At 39.5% G+C, this 26,475-nt stretch overlaps 1 protein-coding gene across 2 annotated transcripts in view; it reads right to left on the reverse strand.

Annotated features, from left to right (window-relative positions):
• LOC6585229 (homeobox protein B-H2) overlaps window positions 1-26,475 on the reverse strand; it is a 58,003-nt gene that overhangs the window by 26,628 nt on the left and 4,900 nt on the right. For both annotated transcript variants that reach the window (XM_044010937.1, XM_044010936.1), the window contains exons 3-4: window positions 19,651-19,698; window positions 9,182-9,414 (exon numbers count right to left, since the gene is read on the reverse strand). In XM_044010937.1, coding sequence (XP_043866872.1) covers window positions 9,182-9,414; window positions 19,651-19,698 — 281 coding nt within the window. The remainder of the gene's footprint in view (window positions 1-9,181; window positions 9,415-19,650; window positions 19,699-26,475) is intronic.

A 26,475-nucleotide genomic window follows, 5' to 3' on the forward strand; every position in this document is an offset into this window, starting at 1 on the left:
AGACCAGAAAAACAACTCCCAGTCCATTTGCTGCTCTTGAAATGTTGTTGTTGTTGTTGCTGCTGCTGATGGTGTTATTGTTGTTATTATAGGGTATTAGATAGTTTAACGAGCATATAAAAAGATTCGTATGCAAATATTTATATCGAAGTCAAAGTCGTTGTGGCATTTGAACAGAGAGCTCAAGGAAATGGAAAAAGTAAATAAAGCAAAAAATAGATAAGAATATAAATATATAAAGGTATTTAAATTTTGAATATGTATAGACGTTTCAATATAAGATCCGATAAGAAAAATATCAATATATAGTATATATAGAAAAAATATAAAAATAATAAAAAGTAATATAATTTATGGATGATATAAAATACATACATATATATCAAGAAATATATGTATGTATAATTAATTTCAAAAAATATCTAAATAAAAAATTTAAAAAAAAATTTTTAATTTAGTTGAAATTTTTACAAGAAATTAATTATTGAAAAATATAATACATGAACATAAAAATTTAATCTAAAATATATATAACAAAGCTAGAAGTATATAATTAATTATTAAAAATAAATTAATATTTAAAAATGTAATGAAATAAAGGAAATGCAATAGAAGGAAAATAAAAAAAAAAAAATCAAATATATATAATTTATTATTAACAAGTAAGAAAGCTCTAGTCGAGACTGCTCGACTACGAGATCCCCTGAACCCTTGGAGCAATAGATATTTCAATACTTTTTCGCGACTTTCAGCTTACACAAGAAACACGCACACACACACACACACACGCACGTACGCACACACAGGTAAACATACACACACACGCATATAGACACACATACACATACACACGCATACAGACACAAACGCATACACACACACACATACACATACAAGCAACCACGCATAAACACGCATGGGCTGCAGTGTGCGCTTACTATGAGAACTTAATTGTTTAATAACTTTTTTTATGGACGTACGATCTTCATGAAACTTTTAGATTATGATTATAACATGAATATGCATGTACTTGCCAAAGCACAAGTCTCTAGTATTTGAAATACGCTTTTTACAAAAGTGAGGGTGAGGGGGTGAATTTAGAGGTGGGGGGTAAATTTTAACAAAAACCGAAATTGTATAAATTGCATATAAGCATACATTAAAAATTTGGAGACTCTAGCAATAAAGGTGTAGAAGATATAATTTTATGACTGGGTTTCGATAAGGTTTTTTATCGATAAAAAAAGATCGGGATGAGTTATCGATTTTTAATGATAAACTTGATATGCGCGCTGTAATTACGGACATTTTAAAAAAATTTGAAGTCTCTAGCTCTTATATCTTCTGAAATCGACGCGTTCATACATACGGACAGACGGACAGACGGACAGACGGACAGACAGACGGACAGGGCCAAATCAACTCAGCTCGTCACCCTGATCAAGAATATATATACTTTGTGGGGTCTGCCACGCCTCCTTCTCCCTGTTACATACATTTCAACAAAACCATTATACCCTGATTTCCCATTGAAAATGGGTTCAGGGTATAAAAATATATCAAAATATTAAAGATTTTAATTCAAATTTTCAGCACAAATAGAATTATATATATATATATAAAACTTAAAAATTAATTTCCAAATCAAATAAGATAAAACAGAAATCCAATAAAAAGTCTAAAGAAATCAAAATGAATGAGATGCAATTGAACGAAAATAAAACGAAGAAAAATATAACATTTCAAGTAAGAAAGCTCAAGTTGAGAGTGCTCGACTGCAAGATACTCTAAACCTTTCATGAAACTGATGTTTCAATAATTCTTCGCTTATTTTCAACTTACAGAAGAGACAAACCCAAAAATTTATCACTTTTAATGGGTTCAGGGTATAGAAAGTATGTAAAGTTGCATGAAACGCTTTGTCAAGAGGTGTGGCATCCTGGTTACATAATTCCAATCACACTTATCTGAAGGTGTCGAAAGTTGTCTAAGCTACTATCATTTCATTGATATTATTATTATCAATTAATTATTACATTCTCAATATTCTACAATATTAACTTTCTTGATTTCATACTACTCGAAATACATATACATATATATATGTATTTCGAGTAGTATGATATCAAGAAAGTAGACTCATGCCGAGCAGGCTATAAACACAAAGAATAATTATGTTCAAATTTACGAAATATGCTTAATGAATTGAAAGATCACGATGGAAAAAAGTTATTGATTAATGGAAACATAATATAGGCGGTTCTCGTATAAGTTTTGAGTCAATCGAGCAGTAATTCACATGCTGAATAATCACATCATGAATATATATATAATAGACATAGGCCACGCCTCCTCCATAGAGCACACAAATAGCTCAACTATGTTTGCCTAAATTCTCCGATTCTACTCGATGCCTAAATGGAGCACACACATACATACATATAGCTCAATTACTAACCCATTTTTGGAGCAAAAGTTTGGGCAGCTTTAAATTGTTGAGCACTTCCCAATTGGAAGTGTAATACCAATTGGAAGTTGAGCCACCCACTTGCTGTCGCATTTCCGTTTGCATTTCTTCGCTCGTTCGTTTCCAGTGAATTTTGAAGTATGGAAAATTAAATAGCACTTACGGCGAGGTCTATTAACACGCTGCCCGGGTTGACAGCCCACAGCAGCAGCAGCAGCAGCAGCAGCAGCAGCAGGAGAAGAGAACGACGAGACGAATGTGCGTAGGTAACACAATACGAGAGGCAGCAACTACTTAAAATGCAATTATATGCATTATTTGGCTGTTGTGCGCGTATTTTTATACAAAAATACGCAGAATATACAACAACAACGGCAACAACAAATACATGAGAAGAAGAAAACGAAAATGAAAATGGAAAACGATGATGGCAACCGCCAAGTATTTAAATGCCCACCTCAGCTACTAATTATTACCAGGAAAAACGCTTCAAATTGACGTTTCATTTTGGTTCGTCAACAACAGCAACAACAGCAACAACAACAACTGCAACAACAGCAACGGGTTAGGGGTGAAGCGAATGCCCCCTTTATATATATATACATGCATATACTTTTTTTTTTTTTTTTTAAATGGGGGTGTGAGGTCCCACGTCGTGATTATGCACAACCTGAACCGAACATTGCTGGCAGCGTCGATCGTCCACTGAGCTGCTGCCGCTGCTGCTGCCACTCAGTGGAGCGTCGAGCCGCGCTGCTCGACAGATTAACGCACTCGAGAAATTATAAAAAAATAATATTTTTCTTGGAACTGATACCATTTTAAACGAATTGGTACTCGAGTCGCCCAGGCATCAGGCATCGACGATGCCTGAGAAAACGCAGCCTGCCAAAGGGGAGACAGCGAGACAGAGAGAGAGAGAGGCAGAGCGAGTGTGAGAGAGAGGTGTAGAAGTAGAGATCGTCGATCGTCGATCGTAGCAGACGGCATTGCGTCAAGTGGCAGTCGACTGGCCAGTCGACATGTCTGCCACAAGTCTGGCTGATCCACTACTAGTCTCTCTCCCGCTCTCCCTCTTCCTCTCCCTCTCTCACTCTCTCTCTGTCTTGCTCTCTGCTTGACTGGACACTGCGATCGCCACGATGCTCGGCTTATGGTTTGGTTCCCATGGGCTGGCTGCCAATCGGGCCGCAGCTACTCCAAAGCTTCCAATGACGCTTGCATATTTCTTTATATACATATCTACACGCATATGTATATACATATATGTATGTATATGTATATCTTCTTTCTTTCGAGAAATCGAAAAGAAATAACAGATGTAGAAGAAGAAGAAGAAGAGGCTGACTTTAAGGCCAAGCGCTCGATGCGGCCATTGTGAAGTGCTGATCGTTCTGGCCCCACGACGCGTCGCCACTTGACTAAATTAGTTTCGTAGAACTTGTAGGCTGTGGCCTTTTCTTCTTTTTCTTCTCTTCGCATCGCAACGCATTGGATCGGTTCGGATCGCATTGAAATTAGTATGAGACCCTGATCGACGAGTCTGCCGCAACGAGCTACAGGGCAAGGTATTCAAACTCTTGTTTGCTCCCATGCCAATTGGAAGATCACTCTGCCAATTGCATTAAATACATATGTATGTGTATGTATCTGTGAGTAGGTATAATTTAAATATATGTACGTAAATGTATACAGATCTATATATACATATATATAAAATTCATGAGCTGTCCATCTATAAGCAAAGATCTATGATATATACATACATATATATTCATAATATTAACTGATTGATTTACTACCAATTCTAGATCACATTGACTGCTTCAACTTATAGGTTTAACTTTTGAGAATTCAGCTCACACTTAACTGTGATAAATAGATGCTAAAATATTGCATGAAATAATATACATAAATTCGTATACGGGGCTCAGGACTTTACTTTGCTTTAGTGCAAATCTCGAGAGTATGTAATTTTTAATGAGACGTAAGAATATTTAGGGTGTGTAGAGGCTCACAGCTTTGAGTTGGTTTATCTGAAAACTCGTTAGAGTTGAATTTGGTTTGACATTTTATAATGGAAGGCTATATAAATCCAAACAATATTTCTTGAAATAATATTAAATAATAATGTTTATTGAAACTAATAATGTTTACTGAAACTAAATAGTCCAGGAGAAATGATAATTGCGTAAAAACAGAAGCAAGATTGAGTAAAGAAGAAGTCAATAAAACAAAGTTGTTGATGATGATGATTGAAAAAAAAAAGAAATAAATAAATAAAAAAAAAAAAAAATTAAAAAAAAATTAAAATAAAAAAAGAACTAAGAAATACTTAAACAAAATTTAAGACATATTCTGAACATAGCTAATTATATAGAATTATCTATATGGTATAGAAGTAGAACAATCTTATGCTTTACATCATAATAATATTAATAATAATAGATAAATTATAAAATCAAATAAATCGTAATACATTTATGAATAATTAATCAATAATCATTTTTTGTAAGCAATAAAAAATTTGGCGAACTTTTTGAACGTAGCTTGCATATTATATGGAAGTAAATTATATGGAAGTAAATTCTTAAATCTAAGATATTATTTTACATCTTCTTTAAGTTGTGGAATTCCAGCATTGCGAATATTTTCAAGTTTTCATACATAAAGTCCAGCTTTAAAATCAAGTTTTTATATGCACACATCTATATAGAACTCGAATTCTTTCGTATATCAAATTTTTAATTCTGCATTTCCTATTTACATCTAATTGCTTACACAACTGAGCTCACTGTCTGTGTGTGCGTGCATTCGTAGTTAAAGCCCGGCACATTCCATTTGTAAATTTTTAGCATAAAACCGAAATTCGAACTCTTAAAATGCAAATTTAAAATACAAAAATTCTCCAAAGCCAAATACGAACGAAATTTCAGTCCGGGCCCTCTGTGCGGGGTTGCAAATTATTCACACACAAATGTGTAATTACCCAGACACAGAACACATCAGCAGCAGCAGCAACACACACACACACACACACACACACACACAGGGAGACACACATAGATATAGTCTTGCTCTAACTAACACATATGCAGCTGTAAAATTGGCAGCACACAAAAAGCTTCAAGAGCGGCGCCGTTGCATGTGTGTGTGTGTTGTCTAGGGGCGTGGCTGTTGCTACTGCTGCTGCTACTGCTGCTGGCATGGAAAATTAACAATTTTTCAATTAAAATCAATACCGAGTGCTTCTTTTTGGGTTCAACAGCTAAAAGTGGGCGGCTATATATACATATGTGTGAGTGTGTGTGTGTGTGTGTGTGTGTGTGTGTGTGTGGTGAGGCTGTAGCCAAGCTGCAGCCACACATGATAACTCTGTGCGTGTGTGTGTGTGTGTGAGTGTGCGTGTGTCTGTGTGTATTGTGTGTTGTTGTGCGCATTTCAAGCAAATAGCTTAAGTGCCTGAAAATATGCAACACATGCGACAAGCGGGCGTTGCTCTGCATGTGTGTGTGTGTGTGTGTGTGTGTATGACAGTGTGTGAGTGTGTGTGTGGGTGTGCGTGATGTTGTTAGTTTCTTTTTTGGGGCGCCATCAAGTCAATTTCTAAAGTCTTTTTTGTCGGCACTCACACACACACACACACTCAAAAAAAAAAAAAAAAAATAGTGCTGTTATTTTGCATGACATTTGCAGGCTAGTTGCTATGTGTGTACATGTGTGTGTGTGTGTGTGTGTGTGTTGACGGTCGTAGTCTCAGCTCAGCTGCTGCGTTGCGGTCGTTTGGTCTTTAGAGTATTTTGTGGCTGTCTAACTGTTGAGCTGCCAAGCTATGTGTGTGTGTGTGTGTACACGCACATGCCTGTAAGCAAAATACACACACACACATACACACACACACACACACACTGACAGTCGTTGACTATTTGCGGGCACCGCAAACAACGTTAAATGCAAATTTACGCTAGCTCCAAGCAGCGACCCCTCGCACGCACGCCTCTGCTCCTGCCCACCTCGCTCACTCTCCTCTTCACTCTCTCTCGCTCTTGCTCTCTCAGCAGGCAAACCCACAACAGTTACACACAAAATGGCCGTACTTTGGCGCCATTGCCTCAGTTGTTGCTGCTGATGACTATTGCCGTTATTGCCCAGCGTCGAGTGAGTGAGACAGAGAGACAGAGACAGGCAGAGGGAGAGGGAGAGCGTGCTAGTGCAAGGCAGGGCCAGAATTGAAGTGTTAGTTGTAATGCTACTAATTGGACTCGCTTTTAGCAATGCTTCATGTGGCCCCAAGCAAGCTAAAAGCAAAGCTCCTTCAAGGGTGCCCATTCACACGTGTCTGTGTGTGTGTGTGTGTGTGTGTGTGTGTGTGCGTATATATATATGCACTACTCCAAAGTCTATAATTGGAAAATTTTACACACTCGAAATTCAATTTTCAGATGCTGCAGCTCCTGCTGAAACTATGGGCTAACTGTGCGAGCATTAGCACTGGGATTAGGCTCTCGAGGCTCGTCAGCGCCTGGGCAAGGCAAGGCTGAGAGGGCCAGATTGAGTGTGAGGTTATGTGGCGATGCCACAAAGCATTGGCTGCTGACGAAGTTAATAAAGCTGAACTCGTGCAACTAAATGGTTACTGTAATTAGAAGAGCATAGCGATAGCCCACTAGATACTGGGCCAAGTAATACTCAAATCGAACTATTCCCACTCCAAGGTATAATAGCTGCGATATGTATCGATAAGCCTATTAGCGATATTTGACTAGTATTAATATGAGCATTAGGCATATGCTGGCTCTCAGTAAATTCTGATATTGAATGTATTTTTTACAATGTGATCGATATTTACCGATAGCAAATATTTTTGTATATTGATAATCAATAAATATGAGAAAGTTGTGTGAATACTTAGCATCAATTTGTGTTTTTACATATTGGCCTATAAATATATCGATATATAGATATTATCGATACATTTCATGAAAAGTTTTTAATATGATTTTTAAGCAAGATACATAAATATAATGTTCATATGTTGTTAATCGACTAACTACTTATCGATAATGTCTTGATAATAGTGTTTGTCGATATTTATCGATCCAACTGTATTAATATTTACATAGCAAAGAATAACATTCAAATGTATTACTCTTACTTGGAGCGATAGGTAACGATTTTGCCTTTACTCCATATCGAATAGATTCCTTGGCGCTGCTTATCGATATTGTGTTTATCGATTTAAAAGCAACATCAATAAATACAGTATGTACAGGTTGTTTGTCAGCATTATCAGCTTGATAATGAATAAGCCATATTCATCGATATATTTACGTCTGTGTATCGATATTCTAGCGATATTTTTGTTGATATTGAATTTTGTTTTGATTTGAAGACCTCACAGGTTTCTGTTCTGGCAGCTTAGGCAATCGATAGTTAGATATGAAATCGCCTTAAATGCCAACACATACCGATATTAGCGGTAGTGCCCGACTGAGCACCACACCCTCCCTCCAGTCGACGCACTGCAAGTCAAGTCTTCCGCTGAGTCTGTGCTGAGTGCCTCGGCCCTTGAGCTGCTTCCCTAAGAACGGGCGAACAATGTGGTATGGGAATGGGAATGGAATGGGAATGGGAATGGGAGCAGCCTGCAGCTCGCCCGTTCCAGTTGCCATTGCCGTTGCCATTGCCCTTGCTCATACCCGCTAACGGTAAGGCGGCTACCCGTTTCGTGAGTGGCGCACTCAATGCGGGTAAAAGGGCAAATTCGCTTCGTTTGTAGGGCAGATGGCGAGGGGGAGGGGGAAAGGGGTTGGCTGAAGTAACTGCGCCATAATTACACAATTTTTGCTTCTTTTTTTGCGTACTTTTCGTATAAATTTTCGTGCTAATCAAACACATTGAGCAAGCGAGAGAGCGAGAGTGGTAGAGCACTAGAGTGAGAGGGAGAGAGAGAGAGAGCGTAAGCTTTTTAAGGGTGGCAATTTGTCGACGTTCAAGTTCACTCGATGAAAACACACGCAATCTCTCTCGCTCACACTACACTTCTCCTCCCTTCCCTCCGCCGCCTCGCTCTGTAGTGCGCCATCTCGCTCGCACAGCCGTCGCTGACATTTAGCTAGAACAATAATGGCCATTAAAATGCTTAATTATATATTCGCAAACGTAGCTGATTTTTTGAAGCCTCCCAAAACGAGTCTCTGTCTGCGTCTCCGTTCCCCCTCGCCCCTTGCCCTCCCCTATGGCAAGCTGACGCGGCTATGCCGAGTGCTTTTTGGCAGGACTCGGCTGGCTCAATATATGCAGCGACTGTTGGAGCTGCACTTGAGCGGCTGCTGAGGTTGATTGCCTATTAGGACTCTGACAGGATGGCAGCACAGTGCAGCAGAAAGCAAGTGGGAAGGACGCAGGACGCAGGACGCAGGACGAGGCACTGACAACAATGCGCTTGGAGGTGTGAAAAATCAGCGCAGAGAAATCCAAACAAAGACAACGAGACAAAAAGGAAATGCAAATTCCTTGCCTTCAATCGCAAACATCCCGAGCCCAAATGGAATCCTCTTTCAGCTGGGCTTTTGTTTTGTGTTTTGCCAACACAACACCTCGCTCCAGCAGGATGTAATTAGTTCGTTAATTCATTAAGCGCAATGAATGCGAACGGGATCAAATTACCTGGCCGCGTCTTCGGCTCAGCTCTATTCGATCTGGATGACTCACCTGTATGCGATCCTCCGGCAGTTCCGTTTTCAGTGAGAGCATCTCGCGGGCATAGACGTCGGGATAATGGGCCTCCTTGAATGCTTCCTCCAGCTTCTCCAGCTGGTAGCTGGTGAATATGGTGCGGCTGTGCCGACGCTTCTTCTTCTTCTTTTTGCCATTGGGCCCCAGGCCGGGACCAACACCGAAGCCATTTAAGCCATCCATGCCAAAGTCCTTGGCAGCCAACGAACCTGCAATGGGCAATTTGGTATTCATCGCATATCAATTTCAATCTCAATCTCAATTTCAACATTCAACTTTCAATTTGATTATTATTTCAATGTCAATGTTTAGCTCTACATCTGCTCTATTTACTCCAAAGCTCGACTTGTATTTGATATTCAATTCAATTCATTTTCAAAGCAATTTGATTTTCAATTTCAATCTCTGTTTTAGCTGTCTTCCATCCTTCAACTTTCTCACCTAAACGTTCAATTCAGTCGTATATTCAGTTAAATTATTATTATTAATTGTACTTGAACTAATGTTGTCTCTTTCTTTCTTTCTCTCTCTACTTCCATTCTTCCTCTCTTTTTATTGATTTTCTATACTTCAATCTTTTATAGTCATCAATTAGCAAACCCATTCAATGTTTCAATATTCAGTTCAATCCCACCCCCACTCCCTCTCTCTCTCTTTGTCTCTCTCTATCTATCTTAATATAAGCTATGCTCTCTTCACTCTCATTTTTTGTTCCGCTCTATTTCTGTCTCTTCAATATTTAAAGCTCAACTTTTGTTTTCATTCAACTACCAACTTAGTTTCAATTCCATTTCAACTTTAGCTCTTCTCCGCTCTCTTGCTTTCTCTCTCGCTCTGTTCATTTCCTTGTCAGAATTAGTTCACAGCCTTTTTTTTTTTTTTTTTTTTTTTTCTTTTTTTTAAGTGCTGCTCCCATGACCTACACTCTGAAAAATTCCTCCCACACAGGGTGAGGGAGGGGGCAGGGGTAGAGGTAGAGGTAGAGGGAGAACGACTGGCTGCCCCTATTTGAGGCGTCGCTGAAGCGCGACTTTGAGTGCTTCTGTTTTCAGTAGTTTAGTTTGAATTGAGTTTGTATCTCTTTTGTTGTTCTTTCCACAGACTGTGCTAGCTGGTGGCTGGCTGGCTGGCTGGCTGACAATGTTATTTTAAATATTTAATAATTGTATCTAGTTTCGCACTTCCTTCGCAGGCTGCTTCAAGGAAGACACCACTTGACATCGTCGTGACCCTCGCAGCGCTGGGGAAAAGTGAAAGCGGCTGCCGAGTATGACAATCATAATGATGATGATGATCAGCATGATGATGAGCGTGTTGACAGGCACTTTTCGCTGCCTGAAGGGGATCTCGTCTAGCCGCCGATCAGCGCCACTTGCCTCGAGCCTCCGAGGCCAGCAAATTTTGTGGCTGCCTTTCAATAGGCAAATCGATGAGGATTGAAGCACCCGGAAAAACACAAGCACTAACACACACACGCACACACACACACACACGAGGATAGAGAGCGCAAGACAAAGGCAAAAATCCAATAGCAAATAGAGCTGGTTTTTATTTGATTTTGTTTTTGTTTTTTTGTAGGAAAGTAAAACAACAAAAAGAAACCAGCAGGGGCATGAAAAAGACGCTGAAAACATGCAGCAAACTCATGTGTGCGCGCTTTACTCCAAACCAATTCGCATTGAAATTCGATATGAAAAATTAAGCAGAAGCATATTTATGTAGTCGATTGTTGTTGTTGTTGTTGTTGTTGTTATTGTCGCTGTCGCTGTCGAGTTGTTCAAGTGAAGCGCTGACGTGTATCCTTCTCACAAATATACATAAATATGTATGTATATATATACATACGTATTCATATGTATAGTTGTTGTTTTTTGTTTCCACTAAAGATGCGTGAATGATTGTGAGTGCAGCGTACTGAAGTGGAATCGCAGTGTAATGAATGCGATTTGTGGCATCTTGAATTACAGACGAAATGCGGCAAAGGCAATTGCCTAAAATCTCATACACAAGCAAACAGACAATATCCGCATTGAATACGTTCAATTTGTGTGCCTGTGTGTGTGTGTGTGTGCTGAGCCCTTCAATTCGTTTCTAATTCGCATTAACTCCAATTGTTGATGCTCCTAATTGCTGTTCGTATGATAGCCTCATATCATATTTAACACCATTTAAAGCGTCGATTAAAATTCAATTCGATTTTCAGTTTTTTCTTTTTTCTAATTTTTTACCAGAAGCCTGTTCAATATTGACTTTCAATCTGTTTTTTATATGCCATATTCATTCAATATGCTTTTTTAAAATGTTTAATATTATACAAGTTTTATAATTTTAACCATTGCAATTACCAAAAAATAAAATAAATAAAAAAATATATGGCTTCAACTTCAATGCCTATTCAATATTGAACAGGAAAAATATTACTTGCTCACAATTACATTAAAAATTCCTTCAATTATTTCTCAAAGAAATATTTGTATTTCCATTCATATATTATTATTCTTATTCATTCATATTATATATTCATTCATATATTAATTTCAGCTAATCAGTATTGAACTTCAATCTATAAAGTAGTTCATTCAATACACAATAGAATTCCGATAATTCGAATTGGCAAGGCGATCCTTTGTTTTTTTTTCGATTTACACAGAAATTCAAACTATCGAAAATTATTGAGAGCAAATTTCTTTAAAGGGAATAGAAATTTCTTCGATTTATCACGGTTCTCGATTTAACGGAGTACGAATTAGCGAAGCTCAACTGTATTTTCCAAGTTTCTCGCACTCACAGTCATCATTCATAAAATATTTTGATTGGTTAAACGTCATTGATTCAACTTATATTCAATTCTTATTCAATATTGAAGGGCACATTTTTTGTCTTCAATTCACTCTAACCTTGAATGTTCTCTAGCAAAATTTTTAACACTTCAGCTTTCACTTTCAATTTCAATCCACTGCCCATTCAATATCGCCCATCCAGCTAGTAATTAACTAATTCAATGTATTATCCAATTAGATTTCTTGTCAATCAGCAATTATCCAAAAATTAACGTAAGATCTATCGATATGGCCTACGACTTGTTTGTGTTCAATGCGTGTCCAATTAGTGTTATAAATAATGTAACGCGCTGGCTGACGCTAATCAACACTATGTTTGTGTGTTGCATAAATCTAATTATGCAATTATGCTGATGAGCAAATGTGCGAAATTAGTTAGTTAGACGCGCACAAAAGTAGGCAACATTAAATTCGCTTGCTCTCTGCTTACACTTGAGCCCAGCGCACTTTTAATGAGCACACGCATACACAGAAGCCGACTAACACACACACACAGACACTCACGAGTATATGCACACTCACATGTATATGTAGCCAGCTTTATTATTGAAAGTTTTGCCAACATAAAAGTCGAGGCAGGCCAATGCCACACACACACACACACACAACCACACACAGACACAGCCATAGCAGCACCAGCACATAGCGACCCTCACACACACACACACACACACACACACGCACACGCACATGCATCACAACATATTAGCAATTAAAATTTTCTTAGTTAATTACTTTAAGCAGACGACGACACGAAAATTCCACAGCGAAAAATGTTGCAGCAAATGAAAGGCGACAGCATCCCGAAAGAGACAGCGACATAGAGAGAGGAGAGGAGAGAGGGAGAGAGGGAGAGAGGGAGAGAGGGAGAGAGGGAGGAGGCGACTGGTACGCGCCACGCCCAACAGCATGAAGTGAATTTTATGAAATTTATGCGCATTTCACTAGAAAATTTAATTAGGAAATCTAATTTGCTCAAAAGCGCATAAAAAATGTCGCCCAGCGTGGAAATAGCTGCTGCTGCTTTCTGCTGGCTGCCGGCTCCTGCCTGCCGACTCCTGCCAGCTGCCGCTGCTGCTGCTGCTGCTGCTTGGCCGCCATTTTGGTTCACTCAGCTAGCCGCAGTGTCTATGCGAGTGTGAGTGTGTGTGCGTTTATTGTCTGTGTGGGTGGGCGAGAGCAGCACAGAGAAAGAGAGAGAAAGAGAGAGAGAGAGAGGGAGAGAGACGGGGAGAGAGGGGGAGAGCTGTGGGAGTGGGGCAGAGACATGCATCAAGTAACCAACAAAATGACTAATTCGTGGCTCATGTGTGAGTTGACGCGCTGACTGTGTACATATGTCTGCGTGTGTGTGTGTGTGTGTGTCGCATAAACAGTTGCAAGGCAAAATACGCTAATAAAGTGGCTGAGCAGCAGCAGCAGCAGCAGCGAGAGCAACGAAGGCAGCGCTGTCGCCAAGCGAGGGGAGGAGTATTTGCAATTTGCATTAGCGTCAAAGTGGCTGCGTTTCTATGCATGTGAGTGTGAGTGTGTGAGTGTGTGACTGTGTGAGGGTGTTGCCTAGCTAGCCATCTTGCTCACGCTCAGTGGCAGTGGCTTTGGCATTTGTTGACTTTTTGCCAGCTCTTTTTTATTTGTACTAATTAGAAATTAAATTCAATTATTTGCTTGAGAAATCAAATAAGAAATATACAAAATATAATATAGGGCAACACGGAGACAGAAAGCGAGACGAATGCAGAGAGACAGGTAGAGTGAGTAGGAGAGCTTACGAAAATATTCACAGCGTAATTAAAACGGAACTTGAGATTTGTGTTCAGTGCAAGAAGTAAGAGTTGGAGTGAATTCTCACAGCATATTTCCTATGAAGAACATCGGAAGATGGATGTAACAGAAAAATATATAAAGTATATATACCTATGTATATATACTTGTTTAATGTACGGTTAGACTTTTATGGGATGGGAAATTCGTAGGGAAGTATTTTTAGTAAACTTTGCTTGATGCACAATTGAAAATGAAAGTTGAAGAAAGACAGAATGAGAGGTAAAGAGAGAAGTAGTGAATGAGAGGGAGGTGGAACAAGATTGAGAAAGATAGAGGAAGAAAGAGAGCGGAGGAATGAGAGAGCGAGAGAGAGAAGGAGAGAGAAGGGGAGAGTCACATAGAGAGAACTGTGGAAGAGGAAAAGAAATTGAGATAGATAGAGAGAGAGAGAGAGAGAGAGAGAGATGGAGAGAGAGGTAGAGACAACGAATAGAAGGATGAGAGCAAGAGAAAAGAGAGAGATTAAGATAATGATAGAAAGAAGTGAGATAGGAAAAGATATGTTGAAACAATCTGACAGAGAAAAATATTGGAAGTTAGTTGAAACGAGTAAGAGAGCGACAGATGATAGAAATCGAAGTCCAAGTGAGATACTACTGATGTTCATAGAATATATAAGAACAATCAATTTGACTTTGTATTAGAATCGAATAAAATCACAAACAGAAGAAGAAGACAATTCAAATGCAAAGAATCTATTTATGCCCTCTATGATATTCGATGCGATGAAATAGGCCTACTCCAAACCTTGAAACGCGTTGACTGCGAAAGCTTTTGCCTCTAAAGGTTAATCAAATGAGATTCAGTTGGTATTCTTACCTATTCAATCTGCTGCACCGCACTTATACCACGCATATCCAACTCATACCATACCATACCATATACCGCTCCGCACTCCCCTCTTCGAACATCGCGGAACCCAAAAAATAAGCCCAAAATAGAATCGATATGCATAAATTCTGTTGTCTGACGTAATTTTCTCATTTCCTCAATTGCCATGCATAGCTTCGCTGCCCGCCTTCAACTGAACTTGTTCTCTCTCTCTCTCTCTTCTCTCGCTGCGTGCCTCCCTCCTCCCACTCTTTGCCGTTTTGGTCTGCTTGGGTGTTCGTCGTAATTTGCGCACTCAATGGAAAATTGTTAATTAGATTCCTTGCTTGCCGTGTGACTTTGTCTTCGTCGTCGTCGCTGTCGTTGTCGGCCATTGTTATGCTGTTACCCTACCGCCCCCCCTCTCTCTCTCACCGTCACGCTGGCTGTGCTTTGACCCCTCACTCCATCATATTCAAAGTCCTTTGCCATCCCGCTTTGGCGCATGCCCCACGGCTGAAGCGTTTTAGCCGTTGCCTTTGTGTCAAAGTTGGTTAACGTGATTGCTGTTGGCCCTTTGCCCCCCCTTCGCCCACTCTCCACCAGAGCTGCTGCACCCCACCTCAACTACCAATTGTTTTAAGCCACCTTTCCGCTTCAACGACTCAACGCGAACCCAACGAACTTTAAGTGCAAAGCATTTTACAGCAGGGAAGGGCCAAGAGGAGAGCGCAATTTTTGCACTAAACTTTTTGCTCTTTCACTTTTTACTAACACCATGTGTGCCTGTGTGTGTGAGTGTGGCTCTGTGTATGTGTGTGTGTGTGTGTGTCGTGTGCGCTCAGGTTTCGGTTTAGTGAAATCTCCTCAAACGGTAACGAGTGCAGGAAATAACACGGATGCGGGCAACGAAACATCTGAACATCCGGACATGGAGCACAGCACACACACACACACACACACACAGAGGTGGATCAGTGGGCGGTGTGGGCGTGGCAATTGGTTAGTGCACCTGCCAAGCGCTGCCAACTCAAATGGGCCATTAGCTGAACAGCCAAATAAGCCATCAAAGGCAATTGATTCATTAACACACTCAGTTGCTCAATTTGAACACGATTACGAATGTATTTGTAACTAATTCATTTACTTAAGTGAATCAGTTGGATGTCTCAACATTCTTTCTATTTTTTTTTGTGAGTGAGCCACAAAGTGAGCTGGCAATGGAGAGAGGGGAAATGTGCCTGAAGAAGTTGTGAATGAAGTCAATCCAAAAACATAACTCAAATATGAATAGCGATTATCCTGCCGAACTGGCGATTATCCTGAACAGTCGCAAGTGTAAGACAGCGAATACATGTATGTATATATGGATAGAGAGACGGACAGAACGAAGGAACGGGCGCTATGGTAGACAGACGGATAGATTAATACATGGATAGAGAAGCAGATGGTCGGATAGGCGGAGGGGCAGGTAGACGAACGGGCAAATTAATAGACGGACGGGCGGACGGATAGACGGGTGGACGAACGGACAAACGTATAGACGGGTGGACGGACGGACAAACGTATAGACGGGTGGACGGACGGATATACGGATAGACGGGTGGACGGATAGATGGATAGACGGATGGACGGACGGACGGACGGATGGACTGATAGCCGGCTAGACGGATAGACAGATGGACAGACGGATAGACAGATGGACAGACGGATAGACGGGTGGACGGACGGACAAACGTATCGACGGGTGGACGGACGGACATACGGATAGACGGGTGGACGGACGGACATACGGATAGACAGGTAGACGGATAGATGGATAGACGGATGGACGGATAGACAGATGGACAGACGGGTAGACGGATGAACAGACGGATAGATGGATGGACAGACGGATAGACGGGTGGATAAATGGATAGATGGATAGACGGATGGACGGACGGACAGACTGCCAGATGGATAGACGGGTGGATGGATGTACATATAGATAGATGAGCGAACAGACGCATGGACTGATAGAAGGACGGACGAACGGATAAACATACAGACGCACGGATCACTGAGAAACGAGAACATAGATGGAGGGACGTTTGGATGGAAGAATGAAAATACACATGCAAAGGTGGATGTAGAGACGCACAACTAGGCGTATGCTCAGATGGACCAAGAAAGATATGGGACGTACATGCATGTGAACGGATATAAAGGCGGAAATTCAGCTGGAATGACGAACAGACGGATTGGGGATTGGAGCACGTCAAACGAACGGCAGGAAAGATGTACGAACAGATGGAAGGCATGAGCTGACGATCTCTGTCAAGTCAGCTCATTGTCCCGAACTAGAACGAACAAGTACTCCTATTGGAATCTCCTACGTCCCCTTGATTACTCTCATTTAGTGACTCTCATTATTGCCTTCCATTTCGATAATATTAATAAATAGATGCAACCCCTCCACAGGTTGTCAGCCAACAGAGGATGGCGAAGGAGAAAAAGAAGAAGAAGAGGAGGAGGAAGTTGTCAACACGTTTACCCCTTTCCCCACTGGCGACGCTCATAAACAATTCAAAGATTCACTCAACTGGTGTGCGATGCGAAATGCGATTGGTTCCACGTGTGCCAAGCGTATGTGAGTGTGACCATGTGTGAATATGAGTGTGTGTGTGTGTGTGTGTGCGTTGCATGTGTTTGTTTCAATTAAGCGCAAAGCAGAGGCCGTGGGCTGCCAGCTCCGCAAATGCATTCGCCATGGCCAGCAAATAAAACTTAGACACGCTCGAAGGCTGCACAGGGCTGAGCAGCGCGGCCAGGCAAGGGTTACAGCCAGCCGTGGGGAGATGGTGCTGCCGGGGGCGGGAGGGGGCTGCACAAAAAAAATGCCAATTAAAATCTTAGCCGGGACAAGTGCATCATCAGGCAAGACAAGACAAGGCAAGGCCGACAAGAGAGTGGAGAAGAGATGGAGCGTGGCGCACTGCATTCTCTCTAAGCCACCACTCTCTCTCTCTCTCTCTCTCTCTCGCTGGTTGCTGCTTAAGCCGAGTGAAGAGTAGAGACACAAGGGAAATTGCCCCACTTGACGCCTTTGTGTGGAGCTCGTCTTGCTATCCGCTCGCAAATGGCTCAAAAGTGGCTGCTTTTCTTCCTCTTCTACTGCTACTTCGTCTTCTTCTTATTCTTCTTGCCGTTGCTGTTGTTGTTGTTGTTGCAAGTGAAGAATGCGAACGTCAAGTGGCTGCTACTAAAATACTTAAGCAGCGCACTTCTGGCCTGCATAAAAAAAAAAAAAAAAAACGTGGAGGAGGGGTATAAAAAAATGGAAAACAAAACAGAATTGCCAAGAATGCGCTGGCAAGTGGCAAAGTTCGTGCTAACCAGAGATTAGAGATTAGAGACAAGTGCGCGAGGCAACACAAAATGGCAATTAACCAGGCCCAGAGAGCAATAGCAACAGCTAGTTGAGCTGGTTGGAACTGGCCTTAGCAGAGTCTTGAAGCAAGAGTCCTCGATAAGCGATATATTGGCTAAAGTTATCGATAGCTGTAAGTAGTTAATGTCGAGAGCTAACGATAATTACAGAGATTCATTTTGGTATATTCTAGAAGTCATTGACAATTTAATGCTAAATGAAATCCTACCGATATCATTGCCCAGCAATACCTGTTATCGATCTATCGATATACTCATATGGGTTTCTTTCGTATTCGATTAATTTCAGCTAAATTTAATTATTAAACATCAAAGATTAATGTTTGCTTTCAATATATGTTATCGATTAATATCGGTTTTAATATTAATACTGTTATATCAATAGCTCATATTAACTTTTATGATCAATACATTAATAAGCTCATAGCTTGAACAAACCATCAAAAAGTTGAAAGTAATTAATTGTTATAAATATACGCTATCGATTGTTATCGTTTATGTTATTGTGCTATCGATCTAATATTAGTTTGATTATGACAACAGACGTTCGCTCTTTGATTCACTCTTATCAATATATTACTTTATCTATTTCATATTGATTGGAGATTCTCAATCCCCATTTATCGATAATCGAATATGTATCGGAATGCGCTGCTTTCAAATTGAATTAGCTGCAGACGTTCCTCGGCCCGTTCCACTTGATTGCATCTGCTAAGACAAACAATTCAATTTACACACTACACTCCACTACATGGACTTGCACGCCAGCTCTGGCAACCCTTTGTTCCAATTGGATTTTGTGTGCGCCTCTTATTGGATAAGTTTACGTGCGCCTCGCAATTTCTTTCACTTTTGTTTTGTTTTTGTTTTTGTTATTTGCCTTTCGTTTGTTTTCGGGCATGTGTGTGCCGAAAGGGTTAAAGCACACACACACTCACACACACACGCACACTTACACATAAACGGGGACAGGGATGTCATGTGCTTGCGTCAAGGATGTGTGGAGGCTGTGTGCGAGATGTATGTGCGTGTAAATTGCGTATAAAAACGTATGTTGAAAATATTTATTGCCCGTTGCGAATGCAACAAAATGAAAATGAAAATGGAAATGAAAATTTCATTAGTTGACTTCAGCCACACACACACGCACGCACATATGTGCCTGGGAGTGTGTGTATGTTAGTTTTTTTCTCTCTCTCTCTTGTGTTTTGTTGTTGCTTGTTTTAAGCTAAATTGTTTATTTTATTAGCAATTTGGAAGATTTATGAGTTCGCCAGGAGCTCTCAACACGAAATGAAGCGCCGGAATGCCCATTAATTAGCGTGCAGCTAGACTAACGGAAATGTGTGTGCGTGTGTCAGTGAAAGAACGAGAGTGAAAGAGAGTGAGAGAGAGAGAGAAGGAGTTGCTGCTGCCCTCTGTGGGTCAGTTCTTGTGGCAAAGCTTTGCCAGGACTCGACTTGACAATCCGTTCATTGCCTACCTTTAGGCGCTTCCTTTAATATTTCCTAATTAGATTTTAATTCAAGTTTCGCTTACCCGTTAAACATGTTCCGGTGCCAGCGAAATTCTTCAGCTGCGGAAATCCTGCGAATGAAACGAATGTAAAGGAGACTTCAAACAATTGTACATAAAGGAAAAGTTAGTCGAGTGGATAAGGTTTGATATTGAATGCAATCATAGCCAATTGAAGCTACATATATATGCATTTGTTATCGATAACATGCCATACGTTTAGTTATCGGTGTACCAAATGTGTTTATGGATATTATAATCAATCTAAACAATAACAGAATAAACTTTAATCGATAGCTATCACTAGATACTGTCGATATATGTTTTGTTTTGGAATCGATACAAATGTATCGAAGATAATTAAGGAAAGAGCTGTCTATATAAAAATTAGGATATATTGGACTTGAATTTACTTATCGGTCATCGATCGATAGATGGATATCGATCAAAAATATACTTTATGTGGTACGCAACAATTTCTGCAAGTAGTACTAAATCTGAGCTTCTTATCGATATATATATGTATATATATACATGAACATCGATAGTGTAGTACGCAACAATATCTGCGCGTAGTATCTAATCCACGTTTATCGTTATCGATCTTACTTATCAATTATATAATTATATATGTATATTGAAAATCCATTTTACTGTCATTTAAAAATGTTTTGAGATTTGAATGAGGGCTTTAATTGAATTGCGAGCAGAGTATTCCGCAGTCAGTTGATTTCGTTTGCTTTTCCTTTTCTATATGAGACGGTCGTCGCATTTATTAGCCTTATACAAGCGGTCGGCTCCAACGATCTGACCCTGACCGCGCCTCATTTTGTGCCCCACCAGACTCGGAGCACATTCAGCTTGAGCTGAGCTCGCAATGTTATGGCGTTCGGATAGACGGCAGCAGAGAATGGGGGGGTTGCTGGGTTGGAGCGAGGGTCGAGGGATCGCTCCTCGGAGTGACATATCAAAGCAAAATCAAATTTGACAGACAACCGCGCTAATTTCTGCTCGATGTTTCATTGTTTCAAGGCGTTCATCAGTTGTTCATCAGTTGTTCGGCTGTTCGGCTGTTCGACTGTTCGGCTGGCCCATAAGGGGTTGCAGAGAACAAACGGCACTCGGCGGGTACTACGGTAGGGCTAAGGGAGGGGCTGCAGCACGCGTGAGCTATGCGAACCGCAAATACCCTCGACATGTAAATATTTATTGTACGATGCATGAGCTGCATACGTGCCAGAGAGTCATACGATATTGTAGTTGTTGGCAATTGCTGGGCATTGTTGGAATTTTACAGATATAATATTTCAATATACAAACAATGCCCTGAACTTTGATTAGTGTAATAGGAAATCTTTTAAATGTAAATACTCGAGCGATAAATTTATTGTTGATATAATAGAACAGTTCAATCAAGGCTTTATAGAGAGAGAGGGAGAGAGAGGGACAGAGAGAGGGAGAGTGAGAGAGAGAGAGAGAATAGAAACTAGGTTCGCTTGCCTATAAAGAACTGATGGATTATAAATATATTTCATATATCTATATACATATATGTATTTATGCATATACTTCATAGGTCAACTTATGCTCTGCATTACATAATGCATAAGAAATTTATAAAGCTCATTGTTAGCGCATAAAATGCTGCAAGCACAATAAGCGAAAGGGACAGAGGGAGAGAGAAGGGAAGACAGGGAGAGAGATTTCAACTGAAGCAATACACAGGAGTATATGCATGTATGTGTGTCTGTGTGTTTCTCTGCATGTGTGTGTGTGTGTGTGTGAACCCTACGCCAAGCGAGTGGCGAGTGAAGCGGAGGATGTCAACAATCAGCACACATCAAACTGGAAACTACATTTATTAGCTTTCGCCTCGTTACCAGACTCCTTAGCCCGTCAGCTCCCTCCAAGTGCCTTGGCCACCCCCTCTCTGCCCCCTACAGCCTGCTGCCTGCTGGCATGCCCTCTTGCCTCGCTCGCCGCTTAGTAACCGCTGTGGCATGTCAACGGCAATCAGCAGCCGCTGCCGCTTGTTGATTTACCAAGAATTTTGAAATTGTGAAATTCGATATTGCGCGAAATTCTGTATTCTGTAAGGAATTGTGTGTACTTGCATGTGTGTGTGTGCTGGTGTGTGTGTGTGTGTCTGAGCTGAATGTGTAAATGTGAAAACGCACAGCTCTATAGAAATGCAAGTGACGAAGTATTTATAAACTGATTAAGGCTAAACAATAGCTGATATGGGTCGACACGAGGCGAGCCGAGCCGAGCAACGCTGCGCTGCTTGGCTCCTCGTTGCTGAGGCTCACGCAAATTTACAGCTAAACACTCTCTCGCATTTGTACATGCTTCTAATCGCGACCACACAAAGCGTGCTGCCACGCCCCCTCCTCGCAGCTCGGCCTTCCGCTGCTCCAAAGTGGAGCCGAAACAAAAAGTCGCATCGTGAGCTCTCAGCGCACAGCAAAGTAGCTCTTGCTCTGTGTGTGTGTCTGTATGAGTGTGTGAGTGTGTGTGTGTGTGTGTTTGTATTGCGGGTCAAGTGAACAACAGCTGGGCATTGCCTGGTACAGGTTTCAATTGCCCAACACGAATGCATTCGTCGTAGATCCGACTAATTTCAAGATATTTTTCGCACGCAAAAGCTCTGCGATTAAAAATGTGAATATATTGTGAATCCGAATTGGATTTATTCATATACCCTATTAGTCACGTTCAGCATAATCTATAAAAGTAGCTATTAATTAATTAATAATGTGTATATTAAGTGAATACATTCAAATATAATGAATACATTCACTTGATTCGTTAAACTTGCATAAAATTAAAAAACGTTTCATATACATCCGAAGATTCATATGAATAGATTCGAGCGCCATAGTCAGCGTATTGGAATCCAGTGTGAATAAGTGTGAATATAATGAATACATTGACAATAATTAAAAATTTTAAGGCAATTCTCTAAAAAGTTTTTGGTAAAAACCTTTTGGACTGTGAATACAATGAATACACTCATACAAGCATTCACTCTTATGTAATGAATACATTTTACTGAATCGAATGAATGTTGACTGAGTTCACTGTGAAATCCAAATGTAAATTACGAAGCGCTGTCTAGCGAATATTGACTATCAGGTGAATACACTCACACACTTACTCATTCATTCAATCAATCATTGGCAACAAATCGAACAGGTCGGCAACTGTTTGGCCAACGTGCTCAAATCGTTGAGTGCCCACTTCAAATGAATATTTGTTGATGAATACTCGAATCTCAATCTGAATCTGAGTCCGAATCGGAATCTCAATGAATGTGCGCTGCATAATTAGCAGTCGTCGACATCGAGCAGTGAAAGCAGCTAAAAATAGCCAAAAAATCAAAATCAAAACAAAACAAAACAAAAATAATAATAAAAAAAATAAATGAATAAATAAATCGAATCAAATGATGAACTAGAAAAATGGGGCTATGCTTCGACGCCCGAATGCTCTTCAAAAAAACTGAATCGTTATGATATAGCTCTGAGATCTGCGCGTAGAGTGGAATAGAAATCCGACTGATATAAAGCTAGCTATAGATAAATCTAAACAAAGATTTGAAAATAGATATAGATACTGAATGCAATTTTAGATAAGGATAGATACTTACAGATACATTGGTAACGGCACATACGAATATAGATAGATAGATACAATTCTTATGGAAAGCACTTTTATAGACACATCGATCTAAATCTAGGTGTATCTCTAGAGATACAGATACTTGTGACTAGACTTATACGAATAGAGATGCAGATAGATATAGATATACCATATGTAAATACATAGACATACCATTTTGTTAGAAATCAGACTCTCTGTATAGATACAGATACAGATAGATAAATGTCTATATTATATATAGATACATAGATAGACTTGCATCTTTTAGGAATTTCAGTCTTCATACGCCTTTCAAATGTTCAATTCACTATACCCTCAATAGTTCACATATCCAAAGCATATTTAAATAACTAAAATGCTATTCGATTCATGACGATTCGAAACGAGCCGCTGAAGAAGCAAAGCCAAAGCCATAGCGATTCACATGGAGGAGGCTCAAGTGCCAAATCGTGTTTATTTGCGCCAAAAAAAAAAAAAAAAAAAAAAAAAAAAAACACACCAAAATTACCGCCACGTTCAGCTTTCAGCTGTATCTGTATCTACAACAATGTATCTGTCTCTATGGAAATGTATCTATATCTGAGTCAATTTGTGCATAACAGTATCTATGACAATGTATCTGTATTTATCTATATCTATATCTATATCTATATCTATATCTATATCTATATCTATATCTATATCTATATCTATATCTATATCTATATCTATATCTATATCTATATCTATATCTATATCTATATCTATATCTATATCTATATCTATATCTATATCTATATCTATATCTATATCTATATCTATATCTATATCTATATCTATATCTATATCTATATCTATATCTATATCTATATCTATATCTATATCTATATCTATATCTATATCTATATCTATATCTATATCTATATCTATATCTATATCTATATCTATATCTATATCTATATCTATATCTATATCTATATCTATATCTATATCTATATCTATATCTATATCTATATCTATATCTATATCTATATCTATATCTATATCTATATCTATATCTATATCTATATCTATATCTATATCTATATCTATATCTATATCTATATCTATATCTATATCTATATCTATATCTATATCTATATCTATATCTATATCTATATCTATATCTATATCTATATCTATATCTATATCTATATCTATATCTATATCTATATCTATATCTATATCTATATCTATATCTATATCTATATCTATATCTATATCTATATCTATATCTATATCTATATCTATATCTATATCTATATCTATATCTATATCTATATCTATATCTATATCTATATCTATATCTATATCTATATCTATATCTATATCTATATCTATATCTATATCTATATCTATATCTATATCTATATCTATATCTATATCTATATCTATATCTATATCTATATCTATATCTATATCTATATCTATATCTATATCTATATCTATATCTATATCTATATCTATATCTATATCTATATCTATATCTATATCTATATCTATATCTATATCTATATCTATATCTATATCTATATCTATATCTATATCTATATCTATATCTATATCTATATCTATATCTATATCTATATCTATATCTATATCTATATCTATATCTATATCTATATCTATATCTATATCTATATCTATATCTATATCTATATCTATATCTATATCTATATCTATATCTATATCTATATCTATATCATATATCTATATCTATATCTATATCTATATCTATATCTATATCTATATCTATATCTATATCTATATCTATATCTATATCTATATATATATATCTATATCTATCTATAAAGTATCTCTCGTTGTGTATCCGCATCTCTTCGCTTTGCTTTTAGGCACGATCGCCTCGATGATTGCCATGTGACGCTGCAGAAAATCTAGCATATGATTATTTGCTACGAATATATACCAGGCACACACATACACAAACACACATAATTGTAATTACAATTATAATTAGTGAGATTTTGTATTTATTTGGTGAGTTTTGCTCATTTATTAAATTTAATTGCGGCTAATTTCGCTTTAATGCGACACAAACTTAACAGCCACACACACTCGCATACTCGCACACACACACACTCTCACACACACACAGTAAATTAACCCCTCGAGTGGCACTCAGTTTCGTTTGTCAAGTTGCTTTAATTGACTTTTAAATTTAAAAAAAAAAAAAAAAAAAAATGAAGTGAAAAAACCGAAATTCACAAAAATCAAAGCGAACCAGATTGAGTGTGTGAATGGGCGGAAGGGTGAGTGGGCAGTGGGCGGGCCGAGGGGGGCTTGAGGAGGTTGGTGCTTCTAAAGTGCAACTGCAACAACAGCAGCAATTGCACTCTCGTGTCGGCGGCGTTCACACCTCAGACAATGCGACCAAGTGGCATGCAGCATGCGGCACATGCGGCAAAGCCGCACAGAGTCAGCGGCAGAGGCAGCGACAGAGGCTGGGCGTGGCAGGACAAGCGCCAGCGGGCGGGCTCGCTCGTCGGGGCGGCGTTTTGGGGCACTTGGCTGGACGGCTGCAGCGGGATGAGTTATGCATTCGGCTGAGCCACAAGCCTGGGCACTCATAGCCCAGCCCAGCCAGAGGGTATACTGGTTTCAGCAGAGCATATGTACATACATGTATGTATATAGATATATATGTATATAACATTTTAATCAATCAATCTGAAATGATAGCAAACTGATTACACGAGCTCAATATCTGTGCTGCATGCAGCGTATGCTCTAGTCGAGCATACCCCATTGCTGGCACATGCTCTGTGTTGTTTCTTTTAGCAGTGTTGAAAATGTGCGTCAAAGCAAAATCAAAGCAAAGTCAAAGCAAGTTTGTCTGGCCAGGGTCTAGAGGTAGTTGGCCCCCTCTCTTTAGTCTCTCTCTCTCTCTCTCTCTCTGTCTCTCTGTCTCTCTCGTTCACACTCCCTAACATATAGAGAGACCGCACACATGGCGCACGGCGCACAATTAAGAATATTTCTATCAGCCCACAAAGTGGGGCAGTTGTGTGGCAGTGGTCGGGGCAGGGGCAGGGGCAGGGGCAGCCAGAGGCTATTAGCAAAGTGTCTCAAATATCAAAGGGCAGTCGCAACACGTTGCCTGACGGACGACGGACAATGGACGGACAAGTCGTTTGGCCGAGCATC

The sequence above is a fragment of the Drosophila mojavensis genome, unplaced genomic scaffold, assembly GCF_018153725.1.
Source record: "Drosophila mojavensis isolate 15081-1352.22 unplaced genomic scaffold, ASM1815372v1 contig_136, whole genome shotgun sequence".
Lineage (NCBI taxonomy): Eukaryota > Metazoa > Arthropoda > Insecta > Diptera > Drosophilidae > Drosophila > Drosophila mojavensis.